At 47.8% G+C, this 22,464-nt stretch overlaps 1 protein-coding gene across 1 annotated transcript in view; it reads right to left on the bottom strand.

Annotated features, from left to right (window-relative positions):
• The window catches only part of HK1 (hexokinase 1), a 35,856-nt gene extending 13,788 nt beyond the window's left edge, over window positions 1-22,068 (bottom strand). The window contains exons 1-8 of the mRNA XM_058841145.1: window positions 21,893-22,068; window positions 15,310-15,472; window positions 10,539-10,687; window positions 5,697-5,816; window positions 2,911-3,006; window positions 1,650-1,749; window positions 1,384-1,567; window positions 1,018-1,173 (exon numbers count right to left, since the gene is read on the bottom strand). Coding sequence (XP_058697128.1) covers window positions 1,018-1,173; window positions 1,384-1,567; window positions 1,650-1,749; window positions 2,911-3,006; window positions 5,697-5,816; window positions 10,539-10,687; window positions 15,310-15,472; window positions 21,893-21,955 — 1,031 coding nt within the window. The 5' untranslated portion in view covers window positions 21,956-22,068. The remainder of the gene's footprint in view (window positions 1-1,017; window positions 1,174-1,383; window positions 1,568-1,649; window positions 1,750-2,910; window positions 3,007-5,696; window positions 5,817-10,538; window positions 10,688-15,309; window positions 15,473-21,892) is intronic.
• Between the last annotated feature and the right edge of the window lie 396 nt (window positions 22,069-22,464).

Below are 22,464 nucleotides of genomic sequence, written 5' to 3'. Positions count from 1 at the left end.
ATCCTCATTAGCATCCAGCCTGAGAGTAAATCTTCTGGCAAAACTTCTCCTTGTCCAGCTCGGTCATTTCCCAGACAAAAATACACAGGGTATATATCTTGTCATCCCTAACTGCACTCCATTTTTAAGGACTCCTGCATCCTTGCTAGAAATTTGAAGCTGCACAGGGATGTGCCCCCTATAACCACTTTATAACCAAAGTGTCTCTTCAGGAAGTAAGGTAAGAGGATTTCAGGGCAAATTTTTCCTCTTAATAACTGAATTTCTGAATAATTGCATTCCTCTCACTGCTGTTCAACATTACCTTGGTCCACAATACAGACCTCAGTGGTTAAGACAAATGAACACACACATTTTAATGGAAAGCTGTTCAGATAACATGGTCTGCAATGACAGGAGTAAACTGTGGCAGGAGGCATTATAGAATGTTCCCTTGGTGTCATATTGCCATTTCAAAAAGAAAATCCAGCCCAATGACTGTGGTACAAACTATCCCAGTGATGTGAATTTTAAAAACAGAGGGGGGAAGAACCTCTAAGTACTGACCAAAGGGGTGATGACACTCCAAGAAACCAACTGGCACATAGCTCAGAGGTCACTGTGCAGCACCTGGCCCTGCCTACGAGACTGAATGCTCTGCCTTGTCACACTTGTTTTCTTTCTGCCCAGCAATCCCAGGGATACAGCAAGGAGCAGCACAAGTATTTGCTAGGAGGCACTAAGCCAACTCACTCCCGTGTTTAGCTGCACTCTGTGAGCGGTTAGAGTGGTACTACAGCTCGTACCCTGAAAGCTGCATGGACTGGCAGACTTTTGGGTTCCTCCCAACACAGAAGGAGAGAAAATTTTTGGGGAGGAGGGTATAGACTGTCTGCTGGGGGTCCCCACATGCCAGCTCTGCACAGGCAGCAGAGAACCATTAAAGCAGCAGGCTTCCCCACAAAGCAAAAAGAGCAGGAAAATCAACATTCAGAGTCACTGTGAAGCCGAAGGAGTGAAAAGGGACAGATTACTCACTTTTCAATGGCAGAAACATGCTTTGTCTCAAACTTCCCTTTGGTGAGAAGCTCAGGGGTGATTCTCCCTTCAAAGAGCAGCCCCTCCTTGGCCATCTTCACCAGGATGAGCCTTACCAGCTCCCCCATGTACAGCCCACTGACCATCTTCTCAAACCTGCAGGAGAGGACAGCAGTCACCCACGAATCCATGAGCATCACTGGGAAGCAGAGCCCAGCTGTGCCACCGTAAGGCCCAGCCCAGCCAGAGGTTTGCCTCACCAGAGGCAAAGCTTTACTGAACTGCAGAATTCCTGACACAAGCAGGAAACGGGGCACAGGACAGAAAACAGCAGAGCAAATGTTCCCAAATGACTGCCTGACTCACAGCTGCTTCCCAGGATTAAGGGATCCACGGTCAATCTCTCGATCGAACTCGGTCCTGATGTCTTCCAGCGAGCCATCATCTCCGAAGGCCCCCCACTCGGTGTTGATGCACATCCTGCCCTCGTCCCCCTCCACCAGGTCGATGTGCCGCATCTCCTCCATGTAGCAGGCGTTGGTGCCGGTGCCTTGGGGGAAAGCACAGCAGAAGGTGCTGAGCAGGCCGGCCGGGCCGAGGCAGAGCAGCCCCGCGGCCGTGACGGGCGTTACCAATGATCAAGCCGACTTCGCAGCGCTGGTCGTCGAAGCCACAGGTCATCATGGTCCCCACGGTGTCATTGACAACAGCCATGATATCCGCATCATAGTCCTGGGGAGCAGCAAATCGTTACTTGGGAAAATGCTGGGCCTCACCAGCCTTGCTTTCAGCAAAGAGTTTCACGAGGAACAGGAGGCAAATAATCTGTCTGAATACTAACAGCTCATCTTTTAAAATATTTCCCTGTTCTGTCTGCCAGTTCCTCATCCCACGTACCCAAGAAGGCAGAGCAGACTAATGCAAGCAATGAAACAGCACTAGGAGCACTCTAGAGAGCACAGGTCTGCTCTCACATAAGCACACTTAGGCAGGAAAGGAAAGGGCTGAAATGTCATGGAATGATTTTGAAGCAGCTGCTTGAGGACTCAACCTGGAAAATGTTTCTTGTAGATTCATTTAAATTATCAGTGTGTTTTATTTCAAGTGAAGATTTTAATACAAAAATAATGCAATTAGATAAATAAAATGCAGCCATTCCTTTTTCCAGGCTTTTCAGTGTGTGATTCTGCCAAGACTAATGACAGTACCTGACTCCAGTAATGCTGTTTGGTGATGGCAAAATTCAGGTTTGCTGGAGTCCACAACCATCCAAAGAAAGCAAATACTTCACAGTTTCCAGTGAATTTTTGGATGCTGAGTAATCAACATATGACCTGGCTGCAAGCATTATGCAAAACCAAATTAATTCCCTCTCATGCTCAGTGCCTTTTTATTTGTTTAAATCAGCAACCTGGTCACCTTCACTCTCTATAAAGTCAACACTGAGAAACTGCAGGGAGCAGTAGCTTGCTGAGCCTGAAATCCCCTTCTCTTCTACTCAGCTCCTCTCCTGCTCCCACGCACAGCAGGTGCACAACTGAGCTGAGTCCAGTCCATGAGAAACAAGTTTCTCAGGAATGGGACGCGTCGGTATCACTGAAAAGCCACAGCACTGCCACACAGCACTTCTTCAGTTTCTGAAGAGTGATAAAATCTCTGAAGGTTGCCAGCAAAAAGCCACGACACAGCAACTCAGTTCTGTGCTGTGAGGAAAATCACAGCTTCCACACAACAGCTCTGACGCCGCTTCATTTTTCCAGCAAACCCACGCATTTTCATGCAAGAAAGCAGAGCTCCACCACCACTCAGACCACCTGCTCAAGTGAGTGACATGAAGAGCGGTCCCTGACAAAGCTGAGACACAGCTAAAAAGGAAAAAGAAGTGCAATTTACCCCACGTTTCTTGATGGCCTTGTTAAGCAGCCTCACGACATCTGCTCCCTCCACTCCGCTCGCTTTGAAGCGCTTTGTCCAGGTTATCAGAATACCCTGATAAATTAAACAAGACAGCAACATTCAACAGGATGAAACCATAAGACACACACTGATTTCTTTTATTTTTTTTTCTCCTTGTTTTTAAAAACAAGATTTTGTATTTCAAATGAACCTTCAGGTCTTTTTTCTCACATGACCTCTAACAACCCAACCCGAGACAACTGGCAGTCTTAAATTCTAATTACAGTGAGCTGAAAGATGGAAAATTCTTTTCCCCTCCCTTGCTAGAAAATTGTGTGTTTGCATTTTGTATTTTCAGCCTACTCTTCTCCCTGCTACTCCTCGACAGTTTTTCTTGGAAAACCATTTAATCCTTTTGGGCCATGGAAATAGAGTGCTTTCAGAAACAGCTGACTGTACAGGGCTGAGTACAGAGCAGGGATATGATGTTGGCATGTCCAGGATTCAGCTGCACTGGGGATCGGGCTGCTGCACATTTACTGCCTGGAGTCCCATCTGTCTGGGCTTGTTTAACTGTGGGATGGTTTTTATGGGTTGAGGCAAATGACAATACTGGAGATGGAACAATACACTTCCCTATTTTACAGCACAGATCAAAAAGGAAATCCTGGTATTGAATTCCTTGTCTGCAAACCATCATGAAGAGCCTGCAAACCCCCCAAGGTAATGACTACACTGATCTTTTGCTATTTACATAATGCCTGGCTGAATCAGAGCATTGAGTGTACAGGTAAATAATAACAGAAGAAAGAAAAGAGCATTGACAGTAATCAACTGACAGAAAGACAACTCAAACCAGCTCAGCTTTCCATACCCACCACAATATTCACATCTGTCATAACAGGAGTCCAAGAAGCTAAAAACCAGAAAAGCTGAAGCCTGTAGGCACAAGCAGGCAATGCCCAGGTGTACGTTTGCCCATATCTCAGCTTAAAAATCAAATTTTCCCTCCAAACTGAGATAGCTGCAGGGGACAGAGGGTCAGGGCAGCTCTTTCCAGACCAGAAGATCTCTCCTACAAATAGACCCCAAACTCAGTTTGTCTAAGTTTTGCCAATGTGCTGCCCTCGTGGCCATCATTTAGAGACCCAGCAAAGCCCCGTGCTGCTGTGCAGGGAAACCGTGAGCAAAGCTCGCTCTGCTGGCACGGCTCTCACAGGTAAAAAGGGCACCTTGTCTCACAAAACTTTTCTAAGAAACTGGTCAAACCACACTGGCAAAGAGCAGCTCCTCTCAGCGTTACTGGCCACTGTGCTGGAAGGAATTTTTCCTTCACCAGCAAAGCCTTGGCAGCAGAAAGGAGCCCTTGGAATGCAGCAGAGTTGAGTGGGGCCCAACCATGCGGTGCCCATCTTATCACCCCTGGAGCAAACGGGGACCACCTTGCCTCCTTCTGCTCACCAAGCACAAGAAAACAGCACCCAGGCAAGCATGACCTCGCAGAAGCAGCAATCCAAGAACAAATCTGGCCCACAGAATCCAGGGGAGATAAAACCATATTTTTCAAACACTCCAAACACATCAGCAAAACCGTCAATTTTGCTGGCATTTGTCAACGTTGCCGGCTTTTCTCTTTAAGAGACACCCTCCTCCCTTGTCTCTTTAGTCTCCCACTCCACTCTGCCACTGCTCAGGTGTCCCCATGGCACCCCACATGCTGCCTACCCCACACAAGCGCAGTTCCATCCCAGCTGGTTGGAGCAGACCAGCCCACAAACATTTGCTTTCATCATGCAGCTAAGCAAACCTTCCCAAGGGCAACTCAACTTCACAACCACATCCCCAGCACGGCTCTGCTGTGGTCAGGAGCCTGAGCCTTACCATGCACCACGGCCAGATGGGAGAGCTGCCCCAAGATCAACTCATCTCCTCTGATCTGATGCAGGTAAAGGCAGCTCTCTGCTCTGAACTGCTCTCAGACCCTGAGTTAGTCAGCACCCTTGGGTTCAGCTCTCAGCACTGCTCAAGAAGTACGAAATGTAACGAAAATCATGCCTCACCTGGCCCTCCTCAGCACCAGCATCTGGGGGGCTGTTGCACCAGGCTAACCTAGAGACCTGCAAGCTGGAAAATCAGGTCGTGCTTTAACAGGGCAACCTCTGCGTGTTTTGTGTAGATTTAACTTTCCTGCATCCATTTGCTACATGGTCACCATGGCAATGCTGTTCCGGGAGGCTGCTGAGTCATTTGTGGTACAAGGAACAAAAGGAGGAAAACACCACAGCATCCTTGTCCTTGGCAATCTCATCAGCCACTGCCCAAGGCTGGTTATCCCCACCTCTCTGTAAAGCAGGCTGGTTCCAGGTGTCCTGTCTGACTGGTGGCACGGCTCGGGAGCGCTGCTCGGCAGGGACACCCAGATCCAGATCCACGTGTATTTGTGAGGGGCAGCAAAACCCGAGCAAACCCTGCTGGGCTGGCTCCTTCCCAATCACACCCCGTGGGGAGGTGAAAAAGGCTGCACAGGAGGCGGGGAAAACCACTGCCATGTTTAGAGGGTAAACCATAACACCGAGGAGCTCAGCACAAAACATCAGCTGTCTCCTCCCCTTTTGTTACCCAGCTCTTTCAGGCAGAAACATAAACACAAACACAGTCTGACAGCAAAATATAATACTCATTTATCCCCAAAATGAGACCTGTCTGGGATACTGCTTTCATGGCAGTGTTTTAATAACATGGCAGCTCTTCTGTGTATTAAGAAAATTGTGAAATCTTCTTACCTCATCTAGCTTGGTTTGTCGACAGGGGAAGGAAAATGTAAACCCAACTGGCAGTTTCTTGTCTTTGATTTGTTGTTTCTCCATAAAGTCTCCCAGGCATTCAGCAACATGATCAAAAAGCTATAAGAAAAAATATAAAACCACCATGATTACAGATACAGCTTCAGGGAGAAAATGTTTCAAACTCCATATGAAAACTGCTCTGAGTGAAGGGAAAGGGGAATATAGCTCTCCAGATTTTAATTTTAGATTTTATATAAGACATATAAATGGCACAGCTGTGAAAATACTCTCAAGCAAGGTATATTAACACCTTAATAGCTAATATATTATGAAATGGACTGTCCTTTTACACACCTAATTCTGCAGGCATCTTTTACACCCTTATAAAAACACTTGCTGAAACAAGAGGCTCGTGGCTCTCGAGCCTGCTGTAACCCTTCCACTTAACATCTGATGAGAACAAAAATGTTCTTTTAACCTTTCTATAACAGGAAGGAGCGAGTCAAAAGAACATTTGGGATCCAGTCCCACAGGAGGTAGAGCACTCTTACAGTGATGTAGAGAAGACAACATCTGCTTCACTCAAGCTTTGCTGAGACCAGAGAACCCAGCACTTTGCAGGAGCCACTCAGAAGAACATCAGCTCTCAAATCCATTCCTAATCATCCCTAAAGCACACAACAAACAAACAGAAAGGAAACCCAAGGGATTCATCTAAATATAGCTTCCTTGTTTGGAGAAACAACCCAAAACAGGGATATTTTCTGCATTTTTTGAAAGGTTGAACTATGCAGGCAGCCTGCACCAGGCTTGTGGGTACCAACTCCCACCCAGATGCCTCGATGGCATCTGTGACCAAGGCACTATGTGTCCCTGTCAGCCAGGCCAGGAACCAGGGAGGCACAAAGGCCTCTCACACTGAGCCATTTGGAAAGCCCCTCAGGTACACTGCAACGCTCAAAGCTGAAGCCTGGGCAATTGAAGCAACCAAAACACACATCTGTATTTACCAGAAAGCCAGACATGCCTTCAACTGACCCATACCACAGATGGATGGCAAGCTGTTAACAAGCCACTGCCTGCCCTGGGATATAACTGTGCCTCACATTTTAACACCCTGAAAAACAAAAACCCAAACAAAATAAACCCAATCCTATCTGCAGCACTGGTGGGATGGGAGCAGGTAATCTGCCTAGAAGACTGGCAGGGAGTACACAAAGACATCTGTTGGTTCCAATTAGCCCACACAGCTTTATTAAGAACAATTTAGAGTCTTGGAGAGACAGGAATGTACTACAGACAGGCTGCAGCAATTACAAATGATGAATAGGAATACTTTGTCCTTCAAAGCAGGTCAAGAAGCAGCGTGCGTAATGTTACAATTAAACTGAACACCTTAAACTCATGCCTTAAATGAGGTCAGATTTGATTAAGGAAAAGTACAGTGGTTTCCCAGGGAGAATTTTGCCATTCATTGCCCTGGGCAGATCAAGGACATTTTTCTGAGCCCACACAGAGAAACAACATGGGAATGCAACGCACACCACTGCACTTCTGGAAGACAATTTTCAGCTGTCCAGATGAGGGACAGAGGAGTCACAAAAAGAACTACAGTTACGTAAAAAAACACAGCAACTTCTCCAGGAGGAAAGCAGAAACATCAGGACTGTGTGTTCTGATTACACTTTCCATCTGAAAGTATCTTGCTGAATACTGAATATTGTTTGAATACTCAATCCTACTACACTTTCAGCTGCTTCCAGGATTACAAACAAAAACCAGGGGCCAACCTCAAACCCCTCGGGAGTTCAGAGAGCAGGAAGCAGAAATGTTGACTGTGTATGTTGTTAGAAAAATCCCTCCCATGCAACGAACTACGAATGCATAGAGAAAAGACGGGATCTGCTTTGTAAGTCTAAATGCAAAAAATTCCTGGGCATTCCCAATAGACTCCAAAAAGTCCATGCACCTGCTGTGTTTGCCCACACAGTCCTGGCAGGAGCTGCTGAAGCCCATCTATGTGAGTTAGCAGTACACTGGGAGGGCAGGGAAATGCAATTAACTATTAGCCATAATTTGGGCACTACAGGAGCTGTGTCTAGTGAGTGATGCACGGCCTGGCTGTGCTGCTGTTGTTCATAAACTGCAGAGGGAAGGCACAGCTCAAAAGCAGAAGAAAGACAGGCATTTATTAGGTTTGCTGCCACTGACGCACGTAAGATTTTTCCTAAGGAGACTCAAGGAAGCGTCTGTGTGTGCCCATGACCATATTAATATCCAAACCTTACCAGTGCCAAATGACTCTGACTGGACAGTAGAGGCAACATTACAAAGATCCAGCAGAATTTCATTAAAGTAGGGAAGGTGCACAGAGGAAAAATCAAAATCTTCTTTTACCCACAGATTTGCAGTAGGGAACAGTGTGAACCAAGTATTTTATCATATGTTAAAGAGAAGGATGGAGGGAATGCCACAGCCAAGAGGAAAGGAACAGTCTGATTCACAGACCTGAAGCAATACAGCCTGAGACCCTGAGCAACAGATCAAGCTTAATTCCCCTGACCATGAAGTTGCCTGATCAAGTTGGGTTCCAAGAGGTCTCCACAATGATGCATTTGGCAGAGAGGAGACTTGGACCAGCAGCTGAAGATCCAAGCTCAGGCCCAAGCCCCTCAATGGGGATGATTTAAGGAGCAAGGAAACCACAGTTTCAGATCCAGAGAATGGCCACAAATCCGTAAGCTACCTCCAGTGGTGGCAGAACACAAAAAGCAACACCAAAATCAAGTCTCAGGCACATTCCCGTTCACTGAGCTGACACAGGAGACAGGCTTCTTACAGATTTTACACCTGCTATTACACTGCTGAAGTCAATGAGAGTTTTGCCCTTCACTTTTATAGGGAACTGTTTCTGACTGGTAAAACTGTCAGCCCATGCCTGACAGACGAACAAAAATGGAAGTTTGAATGCCACGAAGTAGAAAATATCAAAAGGAACCTTGCTACCGAGACATGAAGCCATAAATCACAATCCTTCAATAAGCTGATTATGCACTAAGCTTTAGGAGTGTAACTCAGCAAAGTTAATGACACAGCTTGCTGGAAATCATTAGTAGCCAACCCTCCACAGCTCAGGCCAAGTATTCCACAAATGTGGCTCGGACATTCAGTAAACCTCAAGATAGACATCGGTCAGAAGAACCAAACCATCAGCTGCCTGTCTGCCTCCTGGGCACCCCCCATGCTTCCCTCTGAAGGCTCACAGCAAGCACTGGATATTGTCATGGAACAACTTCAAACCTGAGTGCTATTCTGATAATGCTTCCAAGTTGTGCTCTCATTTTCCTGGTACTTGAATACTGTGCCCATGGGGTCAGCGGAAGCCTTGCTCGCCTTTCTTCCAGCTTAACAGCCATGACAAAGCCTATCAGCCTGAGCTCCACACTGCTGCCTCCCAACAGCCAAATGGCCTTTGGATAGTGAAAAATTAAAACACAGATATGACAGTGACATGGAAAGAAAGCAGACCTGACATCTCCCTTCCCAGCTTCTCCTTACCACCCTTATCATGTCTCCATCTAGAATCCCCTAAAGCCAGCCTGCCCTGCCTCCTCAGGACAGACACTTGGGTGTGCAGACAGCTCTGCTGCCTGCCAGCCTCCAGCTCCTGACACCCACCCATGGACAAGCAACTCCCTGCTCCCAACCTGCCCACCCAACTTCCCTGCCTCGGCCAGCCACAGGCAGCTCAGCTCAGCTCCCCTCCAAAACCATTCTGTGGGAAAGCCACTGCATGACCTTCTGGCCCAAAAACGAAGCAGTAAGGTTAGGAAAAGTCCTTACAAGAGGGTTATTTTACTGCTGTGGTTCAGATATCACAGCAATGCTTTTATCAGGTCTACTGATAAGCCATGATCGCCACTTTACACTCACTGCTGCATGAGAATGCAGAAGCACTTATTACATACAGACAATAAAGAGATTAAGGTGACTAGAGAAAATATATTGAAGGTAGAAATGCTGTTCCTATATTTTTTTTTTCTCCTCTTTTATTTATTCTTCTGAAACAAGCTTTGAGTTTCCTGCAGGTCTCATACTCCTGAACAGCACTTCATTCTAATAAAAAGTGTAAAAACCTTGCTGTTTCCAACAATGAATATTACTTGTTTTGACTTATGCTGACATGGAGACAAATCTGCCAGTGTAACTGACTTCCTGATCACAAAAAAAAAAAAAAAAAAATCTTTTAAAGAACTCAATTTGAAATCCAAGTGAAAGGATACAAACATTTTCTACTCTAGGAACAGGGAAGACTGAAAAAAAAAAAAACCCTTTCAATTACTCAGCAAAACTTAAGTTGAAGCTGTGCCAAAACATTCTATCAGCTTCCCGTAATTTTTCTAATGTACTTGTACTTTTCATGAATGCTGAGTTGCTCAGACTGCCAGCACAGAGATGTGGCTGTCATGGGGATTTCTGTCCCTCATCTAACACTACAATTGCAGGGCTGGTCATGTTCATTGCTTACAAAGACGAAGTTGTTTTCCTGCTCTCCATTTGTACTCATGGAAAGTAAGTTCATCATAAAAGCCAGAATTTTTATTTCTAAGCCATTTTTCCCCCCAACTTATCCAGAAGCCTCCCACATACTGACAGCAGGTTTGCAGCACCCATGCATGCTCTGTTACACTAAGTACCGCTTATCCACTTTCAGTATTGACCCTGAAGTCTGCATGCTGCAGGTACAACTGTTGAGATGTTAACCTCATTCTTGTGGGGGTTTTCTAAAACCTAAGCAGCCAATCCTTCAGAGAGACATGCCAAGGAAGAGGTGCTTACCCGTGTTCCACTCCCATGCATGATGTCTTCTGGGGTATTATAAATTTCACTTTCCATCTGCACCGTCTGCTTTTTTTCATGCGATACCTTTACCCGAAGAATTCGGAAGTAAGAACCGCCGAGATCCAGCGCAATGAAATCTCCTTTCTCTATGTGGAAAACAAGACACAAGTGATTAAAAATTGCATGCAGCACAAATCTGGGAAACATCAAGCTTGGTTAAGTGCAGTGCTGAAGCAAATGTCCAGTCCCTACAGCAAAGGAGTTCCAGCTGCCTCCATGTGAACCTGATTCCAATGATCTGATTCCCTACAATTCAACACAAAGTTGGTGCAATGGCAACTGCAATGAAGGTTTACCCAAAAAAGAATCCAAAACAGTGGACACTCTGTATCCATATCTCATGATGAAGCAAGGATCTCAGGAGAAAGCCAAAAGAGATGTTGAAAATAGAGACAGTAAAATGAAGGGACGCCAGACCACTGACAAGCAGCCTTTTGCTCTAAATAAACCTGTGTCATTCTGGCAAATAGCAGTGAATGGCAGCTGCTCTAAAATCAACAAATTACACACAGATGTAATTAAAGTAGGAACCATCCCTTATCTCATGTCCAGAAAGGCTGAGATTCACTGCAAACAGATAAGAGAATTCAGAGAAACAACAGCCTAAAAAAACAGCCCTGTACTGCTGCAGGAGTTACTCAGAAGTTGTTATGCTTTGCATAGGGCTCCTAATATCTGCCCAGGAGCCAGGGAAAGAGTTGGGGTACCTGCATCTCCCTCTGTGCTGGAGAAAGCTGAAGCCAGTCCAGTACCCTCCAATCTCCACAGACTCCAGGCACGTGGCCTGGCTATCTGAGGAATGACACCCCTGGAGAGCAAGGCAAACATATTTGACTGACCTCCTCGTGCCATCTTGTGCCTTATCGAAGAGGGAACACAAAAAGAGATCATCAAAGTCTGCAAAAAGATACTATTTAGGGAAGCAGTGTGCACGACTTTCTCTCACAGGAGTGTGTGTCCAGGCTGCAGATAATCACCAGGGCTCTTGGCAAGCATTTTGTGTCTGTGCACGGCATCCCCGGGCTCACTGAGGCTGCTCAGAGGGCAGCAGAGCAAAGGCACACGGTGCTTTCTCATCAGCTGTGACTTTCAGAAGGCCATTCCTAACATCACCATTTTTCCACTTCTACCTAAATTCAAAGTGGAAAAATCTCTAGCAGCTGGGAAGATTGTCCTGACATGTTACCTCAAACACACTCAGCTCTCAGAGCCTTCTGACCCCAGACTGTCACCAAAATTCCATGTATGCAATTTATCCATGAGGATTTCCAGAGCCATACCAGCCTCTGAGATTACTCTATCCACTACCATATCAACCTCCTAAAATCTGACATAGTGAGCTGTTCCTCCTCATCACCCCAAGCACCTCTGCCTCATCTCACTCAGCAAAGCTGATGAACTGAACAAGGTGTCCCTCAGGACACCATCAGGGATCTTTAACAGAAACATACCAAGAGAGGCAAAAACACACTGCAAATGTTGATTTTCCAAGGTTGCAGTGTAATACAGAAACAACACTGTCATGTGAGAAAACACAAAGGACAATAAACTCCATACAGAAAAACATAGCAAAATTACAGTGGGAGCCCACAATTTCTAATACACCTCCTAATTTTACTGCACTGCAATGCAACTTCTCCTTCTTGCTGCTCAAGCCAAAAGTTTGCCAAAACACAGACCTTGCAGTGCTTCCCTACCTGTTTCTGAGCAGCATGGCTTTAAACACTGCTTTGCAGCAGTACAAATGTCATTTAAAACATGAGCACAAGCAAACTGGAGAGGCAATTCCCTTTATTTGGCTCAGCATAAAAAATTCATAATCTACTTCACCGCGGCAACTCCGGAAGTCAAACACTGGCCACAAGTTTCTCATTAAGCCAAATACTCAAATAAGCTTTATCTTATGGGTATCATCTGTTGAGTGCAAAGCCATTACCTCCAATAACTAATGGGAAAAGCAACATTGGACCAGATGGCCCCTTTTCAAGCCTAAGTGCATACCTCAAACAAACACTACACTTCAGAAATACCTTCCCTGAAAATAAATTAATGGGTCAGGGTGTTTGATTTCCAGCACCATCAAGCTCATCGCAAGGTAAAAAATTATTAAGAATCATCTTTCACTCGCCCTTTAAAAGATCTCTGAACTAGAGTGTAAAGCTTTCTGCATGCAGCTGGAGTTTTCTTTTAGTGTGCTTGAGGAATTAAACCCAAGTAGCAGCATTTAATCTGTGCTTGGTAACACTAAGGTGCAATCAAACCTGCTGTGAATTTATTTGGCCTTTGAAAGCATTTTGAATTAGCTTGAGGTACCATTCTGGGCACTGTGGACAGAAAAACCTCATGGCTTTTGTAAATTAAACAACTCCGAATGAAGGGGGGAAAAAAACTGCTAACATCAACACCTCCAGAGTCTCTAGAATTACTGCTCACCAACTCCTTGTTGAAAAAGAACACAAGCACAGATCTGAAACTAAACAACAGTATTTTTCTGAATAGTCAGCTCCCATAATAATAATTGGACTCAGAGGAAAGAGCTTACAAGGCAGTAATTAGAGACAGGCCAGAGAAAAGGGCAGGCTTTCAGCCCCTGGCTTTCACGGAGGGACAGCTGAAGGCAGAAATTGCCATCTTTGGGCACATGACACAGCCACATCCGTGAGAGCCCCCCCAGAACCTTTTGGAGGAAGAGGGAAGGGGGCTCTGTGCCTGTCCTGGCTCCATCCGTGTGCCAGACGTGACAGGCACGCAGGGGTGAGTCAGGGAAAGAAATGCCACAACACCCCTGACAGCAAATATTGCTCATACCTGGGGTCAGAACATGCCCTTCCAGGGAAAGAATGGAATGGCACTGCCTGCTTTTCTAACACCCATCCAAAGAGGCTCTCACCACCTACACATACAGATCACCACTGACTTCTATAGAAACTGTCCAGGGCAAAGCAGTGCCTTGCTCTAATCCATGCTGCAAAGCACTGCCAGCAGTGTGCCCAACCTGCAGAGGCTGGCAGGAGCCAGGCGGGCACAGGATCAAGAACTGAGCGCCCTGTACACAATTCACAAGGTTCTTTTTCTAAGTAGGTGTGTAACGCATGATCTGAAATTAATGCCCTGACATACAGACACGCCTACGCACAACCAGGGCTGCTCACTGCTCTGGCTCATCCTCGGTCCCAGCAACATTCAGCAACCTCTCACACCTCTCCATGTGCAGATCCCCTTTTTCCTGGGCTACCTCTAAATACTCCCAGTTTGTAGGATGGAACAATTTTCAAAATTATTTGACTCGCTGCAAGCAGCTCAGATTTGATACAGTGCAGTGCCTGATGAAGCAGGGAACTGAGGACAAGTCACTACTCAAATGAGCTCAAAACAAGCATGAATGAAAAAAGAGGGATTTTTGGAGTCAGTAAAACGCTGGGATTCCACACAAAAACCCTCAAGTCACCTCATGTGCAAATCTTTAGTGCAACCTCTGCCTGTGACCCAGCTGCGTGTGGCAGCTTCTGGCTTTCTCAAGAGGCCGCAAATTTCAACACAACATTTCAACATAACAGCCAGCAATTCTAAATTAAGGGAAACACAGGATTCAAATACATTCTCCCCTTGTTTTTTTTTTCAGACAGCAAATCCCATCTCAGCTAAAAAGCTTGAGATGGCAGAAAGCAACAGCAAAGCAAAGCTATCAAAGAATTCCACCTGCCAGACAGCAGCACCAAGCTTCACAAAGCACCTGGCCCCATATTATTCCGCCAATAAATTCTTAATTCTAACTCAAAAAAAAAGAAAGCTTCAGAATAGGTAATAACTCTGTTGTGAAGTTCTTGCAATCCCTGCACACAGGTAACACACCAAACTAGTTAATCTGGGGTAAGCGCCACACTAGTTAACTAGCTCATTCTACATGAAAGGGAAACCCAGTGTTACTACTAAATAATAAACACTATTATATAATGTTTATAAATACATTTAGATACTCTATAGATGGTATTTTTTACAAACACAAAGTAATTTTTAAGAAATAAGTAATAGAGGCAATCTTGGTCTCAATTACCAACAAAACACTTTTTTGGTGTCTGATAGCAGTTTGTCTTTTATCTGGAACACTGGGCATGGAAAAAAACAAGTCCTGCATCTAGATGGAGAAAGCTTAGCACACCAGGGGAGCAGCTTTGGAGCCACATGCTACATCCTCCTCAAGTTCTGTGAGTTCTCCCCCAAGACAGTCTGGAAGAGGAAGCTACAAAATGCAAAATGAATGCCAGGAAACTCAAATTGAGCCTGTAATGGTTCACACTAGGGAAAAGGTAAGGAGCAGAGATGTTAAGAGAAACAGCAAATTACTAAAAGCCACTGTATTTAAGACTCTAGGACACATGAGTGTGGACTGCATGAATCAAAAATCATTCCATGTGAAGTATTGATTGTTGGCAGACAGGTCTCAGAGTAAATGTACTGACTGATAGTGAACTGACTGCTAGGAAGAGCCCTTCCATTGCCATCAAAGTGGCTTTGACAAGGGAATCACAAAATCTTCCAGCATCTGCGGGAACAGACCTGCACACAGAGGGAAGGATGCCTTCTAAACATTGTCTGGGCTTGCCAGGAGGTAAATCTGTCTTGATCTTGGTAGGATGTTGTATATCTCTAACAGGTTTCCACAAAGCACACCACGTTTAATACGGAAAACAAACACTCAGCTCCTTACCTGAACCGTCAGGAATGGACCTCACAAAGGTGGGAAGCATCTTCACCGCGGCTGTTGGGTTAAAATCCCTGGAGAGGCCGTTCTTCATCTCTCTCCTGAAGCGAGCCATGACGTCCAGCAGCGTTTCGTCAGAGAGCCGCATGGCGTAGAGGTATTTATCAATCTGGGGAAGACACACACCAGCCCGGGGTGAAAGGCTGTCCTTTCTCACTGCAGGGATGGTGTACAGCCCCAGCATGGTCCCAGGGCTCTGGCCAAGCTGACAACACAGCCACACGCCTCGTGCCTTATCTTCTGACTCAAAATCACAGAAAATGTACAAGTCTGGGGCCTACTGAGGTGAGCTTTGCCTCCTCTCTTCCACACAAAACCATCTGCCCACAGCCTCAAAACATCGCCTCTAGCCCTTGCCCCACTTCTCAGCTCTCCTGACTGTCCAGGAGCTAAACAGCTGGAGCTAAAATCCCTCTTTTGGCACCTTGTCCCAGCTGGGATGATGTGGGTGTCAGAGGTGCTTTGTGTTTAAAGCCTCACATTGGGAAGGACTTGCCACAGTACTTTTGGGGCTACGTCACAGGTTGAGAAATTATTTTCCTGCAGCAGACCACTTTCCCTATCCCACACCAAAGCTATAACAACCAGAGGGTCTGGAAAGACAGAACTTGACAGTGGGCAGGCAGCACCTTCCTTCTCAAGACAAAACATCAAATTAAAAGTTGTTGACTTGTCCCTTGTGGCTTCCAACGACAGGAGCTTGCTTTACCGCCTTGGAAAAAGGAGGCAGTTCTAGTTTTCCAATGATACTGCTTTCTGTAATACTGCAACCACCTTCACTGTCTCTCAGAAGACTGAGAGATGCTTTGATGCCTGAAAAATACAACATGGCCTCGAGGGGTTCTTGCCAAACACACCTCCCACCTTTTTTACCTCAGTTGCCAGTCTATTCTTGCCTTGTTTCCTTACCTGCCTTGGAAATTTGGTTCGGCAAATGGCTCAGATCGAAGCCACACCTTTGGGATCACTTTTGCTCACAGCTTAGCAAGACCAAAAAAATAAAGCCCTGCCCATGTTTTCTGTCCTCAGCAAAACTGGAAAAGCCACCTCATTTTAAACCCCAGGCCAGCTCTGTGCCAAGGCTCCATGTGTCTCCTTGGCTGCCCTGGAAGCTTTGAGAGCAGCTCATCTCCAAGCTGGCATTATGTCTTACAAGACCAAGGCCACAATAAAACACTTTATGTGAAACACACATACGCAAGCGCTCCGTATACCAGGGACTTCAAGATGGGAAGCAATGAACAACGCCCTTCGCAAAGGAAATGCAATCAAAATGTCATTAAACCCTAAAATGACCATAAAACCGGCACCAATTTAATTGCTCGTACAGAAAGTGCTCCTGCCCGCCCTACTCAAGGTCTCCCCAAAGACAGCATCTCCCCAAGCCAGACACCCTCCTGCCATGACCCAGCACTTATTCACACAGACGAGGCAGAAGGCATGGAGAGTGCTGCTGGGCACAGCTACCCAGCCTGATCCCAAACCACAGGCAAGCCTGGACCCCAGGGGACACAGCCAGAGGCTGCACAAGCTGTAGACTTTTCAATGTCATTGCTTGCAGAGGAACAATACCATGATTGATAATACCACGACGAAATGAGACCATGCATTTTCCCCACGAAGCGGTGACGTGACGGTGCAGGCGTACAGCTGAAGGGTAGAAGAGCTGAGCTCAGGTTCTCTGCAACAGAGGCCAAATGCAAGACCCCAGGACAGCATCCCCACATCCCTGCTGTGTCCTGTGCCGCCCTCATGGGCTGACAGCCCCTTCACAGCAACAACCACGGCCAGTCACTGGCATCATTTCACTCCAAGAATAAAAACCTGGATGAGATGTGCCCTCTGCAGCCCCAAACGCCGTGGGGATGGATGCAGAGGTTGGAGTCTGGCTAAGCAAGAAGGTCTCTCCTTCATGGCAAACCCTGCCATGGGTTTGTTTTTTTTAGCAGAGTGTGTAAAGCCATGATGTCAGAGCATGAGGATACTCCCTTTAAAAGGAGAGGGGGGGGAACCAACCTCTTTCAGGCTGAGCTTTCAGCAGCCCACGCTGCCGCTCAAAGGGACGATTCCCCAGAACTCCCAGTGAAAGCTACAGTAAACATCATCCACAGTCAGACCTCACCGTGCAACTAATACACCCCTCTACAAAGCCCCACTGCTGCATCCTCCTCCCAAAAGCAGGGCGGAAGGATTCCCGCTCACCGAAAGCCCTGTTGTGAGCGCAGGTTGTGGCGTTTGCACAGTCAGGACTGACGAGCCCATTCTCCCCACCTCTGCCCCTGTGCTGCCCTCAGCAGCGAGGGAAAACGGGAGGGAGGGCTCTTTTTTGCTGCCGTGAAAGACCAATGAGCGCTGCCAGCGCCCTTACATAATTGGGCTGGACCCTCCTGCACGCAGCGAGCATCGCGTTTTATGGCACCGAGGCCATCCATCTCCACCGCTGAGATTCCCGGGGCGGGGACACCGAGCTCTGCTTGAAAAAAAAACTCACTCCTATGTGTTACAGCTTCCAAAACCACGAAAAACTAGGGGGAAACAAACAAAAAAAAAGGCAGTATTTTGGGTTTTTTTTTCCCCTCCCAGGCAGGTTAGTCATTCCAGCAGTGTGGCAGCAAGGGAGTAAGTGCAGCCCTCCAAGGGAAAACTCCCAGCAAACAGCCATAAATAACTTGAGGCGGGGGGAGCCGGAGGCTGGATTATGGGATGGAGGTTTAATAACTCCCTGCTCTGCCGGCAATAAAAGCCGATCACAAAGCAAATCTCAGCCGTATGCACGGGGAAGCTGTGGAAAGGCTGCCCAGGACACACAAGCAGACCCGCAGCCCCACTGAGGATCCCGTGGGAGACAGGTGCCAGCCCCTCCCAGGAGACGGAAGAGGGCAGGAACAATTTCAGACAGACAGTTGTGTGGGCAAGGAGCAGGAAACATTTCTTTATTTAGCTGCCACATCAGAGTCACTCCCCAAGGAAGGGCATCTTCCCAGTCTGCCACTATGGGAGTCCTCCAACAGCTCAATAATTTTTTCCCCCCTCCTTTTCTTAAAAGAGACCAAACCAAAACAAACCAGAGACAGAATCTGAGAACAATTTTTTAAAAATAGGATTTCATCATCTGAACCACATTCATGTAATTTTTCCTGGTCACATAGGAAAGACGCAGTTTGTACTTGAGGAAAAGAAGTTTCAGAGAATCCAGACACTGCAGCAGTTGTGAATAATTATAAATGAAACAAACAGGCAGCACTAAAAGCTTGAACCTAAGAGCTATTCCTTAAACACATGCCTCATTCCCCGGACACTGACAACAGTCAGTGGTATCCAAGAAAAGAGCACTCCCACAAGAATTTCAGAAATCATTAGCACCTATTTCACTGACACAGCCTTCATACCAAAAGCCCTTCACCATGAAAACATCTTTCTGCAGAGCTAATCATACTCCTTTCAGCATGAGGAAGATTCACCAGGAGCCAAAGCATGTTAAAACAAGTAGTTTAGACATTTTGAAATTGTTTGTGCTTACTTACGATTTATCAGATTGGTTCCTAAAAAGCCTTTACAGGGGCAGGTGACAAATACAGGGCTCTTCCGGACAGCAGTTGTTACATTTTAATACTCCATTCCATCACATTTTTTTCAAGGTTAAACATCTACATGTCACTCCTGGATTGCAAGAACTTTTTCTTCACTCAGGTAAGACAACAAAAACATATTGTTCCCCTGACAGACAGAAACCAGGCAACACCTAGAGGCTCCCTTTGCTGGGGCCAGCTACGGCAGGTACAAACCTGCTGGAAACAAAAGGCATTTTACAGAGCTCTCCTGCACACAGGCCACTGGCACAGATGCCAGGGATGCTCCATGACTCCCTCATCCCTCAGGATGGGAGTCAGCTCTTTGGAGAAATCCAAGGCCACAGCTGAGTCTGTGCCGAGTCCCCTGTCCGAGTGAGGGTGCTGAGCTCCTGCTGCTGCCCCCGGAAGTCACAAACATTCAGGGAACAGATGTCTGCAAAAACATCTGGATAATTTAAGCTGCTTGGACTACAGGTGCATTCACACAGGGCATCACACACTGCCAGCTTGCTGCTGCACACTAAGGTGACATGGAAGTGCCATTACAAGTGGTTTCGCTGGAAAATGCTCCCTTGCAGGGGCCACAGGGTTCATACCATGAACAACCCCTTCTGTCAACACTACACCTCCACCCTGCCTACTCCCCCTCCTTGCCACAACTCATCTTGGAAAGCATTCCAAAAAAATGACAAATTTGAAAAAACCCACCCTGAAACTTGAGGGGGTACGCACAAACCCAGTAGAACAGCACTAGTTCTTAGATGCAGGTTCTCCCCAAGGTCTGAAACCACCAGCCCCATCCAGGCACCTCGACAGGCTTCCCACCACAGAAAGGCAGCTGCAGAGCGTTAGTGCTACACAGAGATAGGAATTGAAAAAAAAAATAGAAGGAAAAGAAGGTCACAAGAGAAGAAGTATGTTCAGCCTTGGCTCATCGGTACTTTTAACCTGTGACCCACAGCAGAATCCTGAAGGTGAGCTGCCTGCCTGCTGGGCTGATGGCTTTGATGGACCAGCGAGGCAGAGGAGCAGCCAGGGCATCCAGGAGCCCCACGGGGCAGCAGGGAGAGCAGGGCCAACGCCTTGGTTGGCAGCCCTCAGCCACAAGCACGTACCAGCAGAAAGTGCAGCTCTTCCGGAAGCGGGGAAGAGAGGGAGGGACCTGAAACGAAGCCGTGCAGGCACGTATATCCCTAGAAGCGGCACGCTGATGGAGAGCAAACCTCACAAGCAGCAGGCTGAGATGGAGCAAGAGCACTTCTGCCCCACAGGGAATCAGGGGATGGAGCTCAGCAGCTCCCAGCAGAGCCTCTGGCTGCCACAGGCATCCTCCCTACAGGACAGCCAAAACTGAGGAGGCTCAATATCCGTTCCAAAAGGATACAAACAGGAAAAGATGTCTTACGTCCTCTAAAAACAGCAGCTTGCTTTTTTGACTTTTCAAGTGGTTTTTATTTTTTTCCTTGACTTTTCCAGACAAAACCAGATTGATCCATAAGAATGCCTTACAGCTCCCTGGCCAAACGTTTTCCCATGCTGTCAGACAATAGCAGCCCCATGGTGCCAAACCAGCCTGCGATAAATAACCCCCAGAACATTGCAGAGTTTCCCTGCGCCTGCATGCTCCCCCTGTGGCTTCCCCACAGCCCTTCTGCCACTCCACGCACTCGTGCTTATCCTGGCGTTCTAAATATAACACAGCGAGACAGAGAAGGCCTTACCCAGGCATGCACGCCTGGCACCAGCAGCAGCACTCAGAAATCCTGCGGGAAAAGGAACACAGTGAGCCTGGGCAACAGGGAGAGCCACGTACGTGGGGCCAGGAGGTGCAGAAACACCGCAGGCTGAGCGCAGCCTCTGGCTCCTGGCGAGAGCCGCCGGGTGGAAAAGCAAAAGACCTAAAGCACAGAAGGAGACGTGGAAACCGTGGGAAGCTGTCTCAGGTTTTCTCCGAGGCAGGAGTGGGCATGGGTGAGCATGTCTCGAGTGGGGCAGGGTGGGTCACCCACACACTGGAGCTGAGGTCTCCACAGGCACAGCCAGAAGCCCAAAGGGATGAGGTGCTCTCCTCCTGCCGGGGAGATTCTCAAGCCCCAAGAACACGACAAATCAGTACTGCTAATGCTTGTCATTGAGGCTTTCCCGAAATATCTTAGGGATGCCTTCAGCCACACGCCCAGGTGGGTCACACGGCAGCGCCTGAGGAGGTGGCAGAGGGGAAGCCTCTGTTTCCTGACGTCAGCCCGACTCATCGACGTTTGCAATTATTTTCCCAATTTGTGTCCCCACATCCCAGCCCCAGGCTCCCCGCTCCCTACAGCTCTGCAATATGCTCAGCCAGGACCGAACTGCCATGTTTTTATTTATCCTGTGCTCCGCACCCTTTTCCTTGTGGCAGTGCTCGATCCCAGGGCTGTACCAACCACACAGCAGCAACCGCCTAATGCTGAAGGAAGAGAAGCCTATGGAAACGCTTCTTTTTAAGCACAACTGACAACCATTTCCTGTAAATTCCGATCCTGCAGAGGCACATAATTCAAAAACTACCTGCTCCTCGCCTGCTGGCGTGGGGATGCTCACCGGCATCCTCGGAAAGAAGGGAAAATCCCCTCTCCGGGGATGCTGGTGCCTACGAAAACCAGAAGCCATCATGCCCACCCCTCACTGCCGAAGCCCCTCAGGTCCCGCTTGATCGGCCCCTGTGCATCCATCCACCCACACCCCACTCCCATCCCCACCGGCGATGCTCCGGAGGGCTCAAACTCGGGGTTATCCCTCCTTTCTCCCTCAGCTGGGTGGCTCTGAGGACAATGCAAGAAAACCAACGTGCGGGGGGGTGGGGGTGGGGGGGGGAAATTAAAATATTTTTTAAAACAATTTTTAAAAAAAAATTTAAAAAATTAAAATCAAGCGGTGTGGGCGGGGGGCGGCCTTCGGCCGAGGGATGTCCAGCTAACCTTTTTGACCTGGTCCTCCTTCAGCTCCGTGAAGTAGTAGGCCAGGAGCTGGGCGGCGATCATCCTGCCGGCTGCAGCGGCGGCTCCGCGCACGCAGCGATGCGGGCCCGCGGATGGCCGAGCCGAGCCGAGCCGCGCCGAGCCGAGCGCCGCCCCTTCCTCCTCCTCCTCCTCCTCCTCCTCCTCCTCCCCCGGCCCGGCCCGGCCCCAGCCCAGCCCCGCCCGGCGGGACGTGCCGGCGCTGCTCCTGGCCTGGGAGGAGAAGGAGGAGGAAGAGGAGGGCAGTGCCCCGCCGTACTCCAGAGGGGCTCTACGGCAGCCATAGAGACGGGCTGCTGAGGGCTTCCCTGAGGGAAAAAAATAAATAAAAATAAAAGAATAAAAAAAGAAACAAAAAACTCTTCTTGCTGGCCGAGGCCAGCGGTATCCTGGGCCGTGCCAGGGATAGTGTGGGAGCAGGGAAGTGATTCTTGCCCTGTGCTCAGGGGCTACACCTCGAGTGCTGTGTCCAGGTCTGGGCCCCCGAGTTCAGAGAAAGGCAGCGGGAGCTGGGGAAGGGTCTCAAGCACAAA

This window comes from Poecile atricapillus, chromosome 6 (assembly GCF_030490865.1).
Source record: "Poecile atricapillus isolate bPoeAtr1 chromosome 6, bPoeAtr1.hap1, whole genome shotgun sequence".
Lineage (NCBI taxonomy): Eukaryota > Metazoa > Chordata > Aves > Passeriformes > Paridae > Poecile > Poecile atricapillus.
The sequence above is the reverse complement of the archived record's forward strand: the minus strand, read 5'-3'. Positions and strand labels throughout refer to the sequence as shown.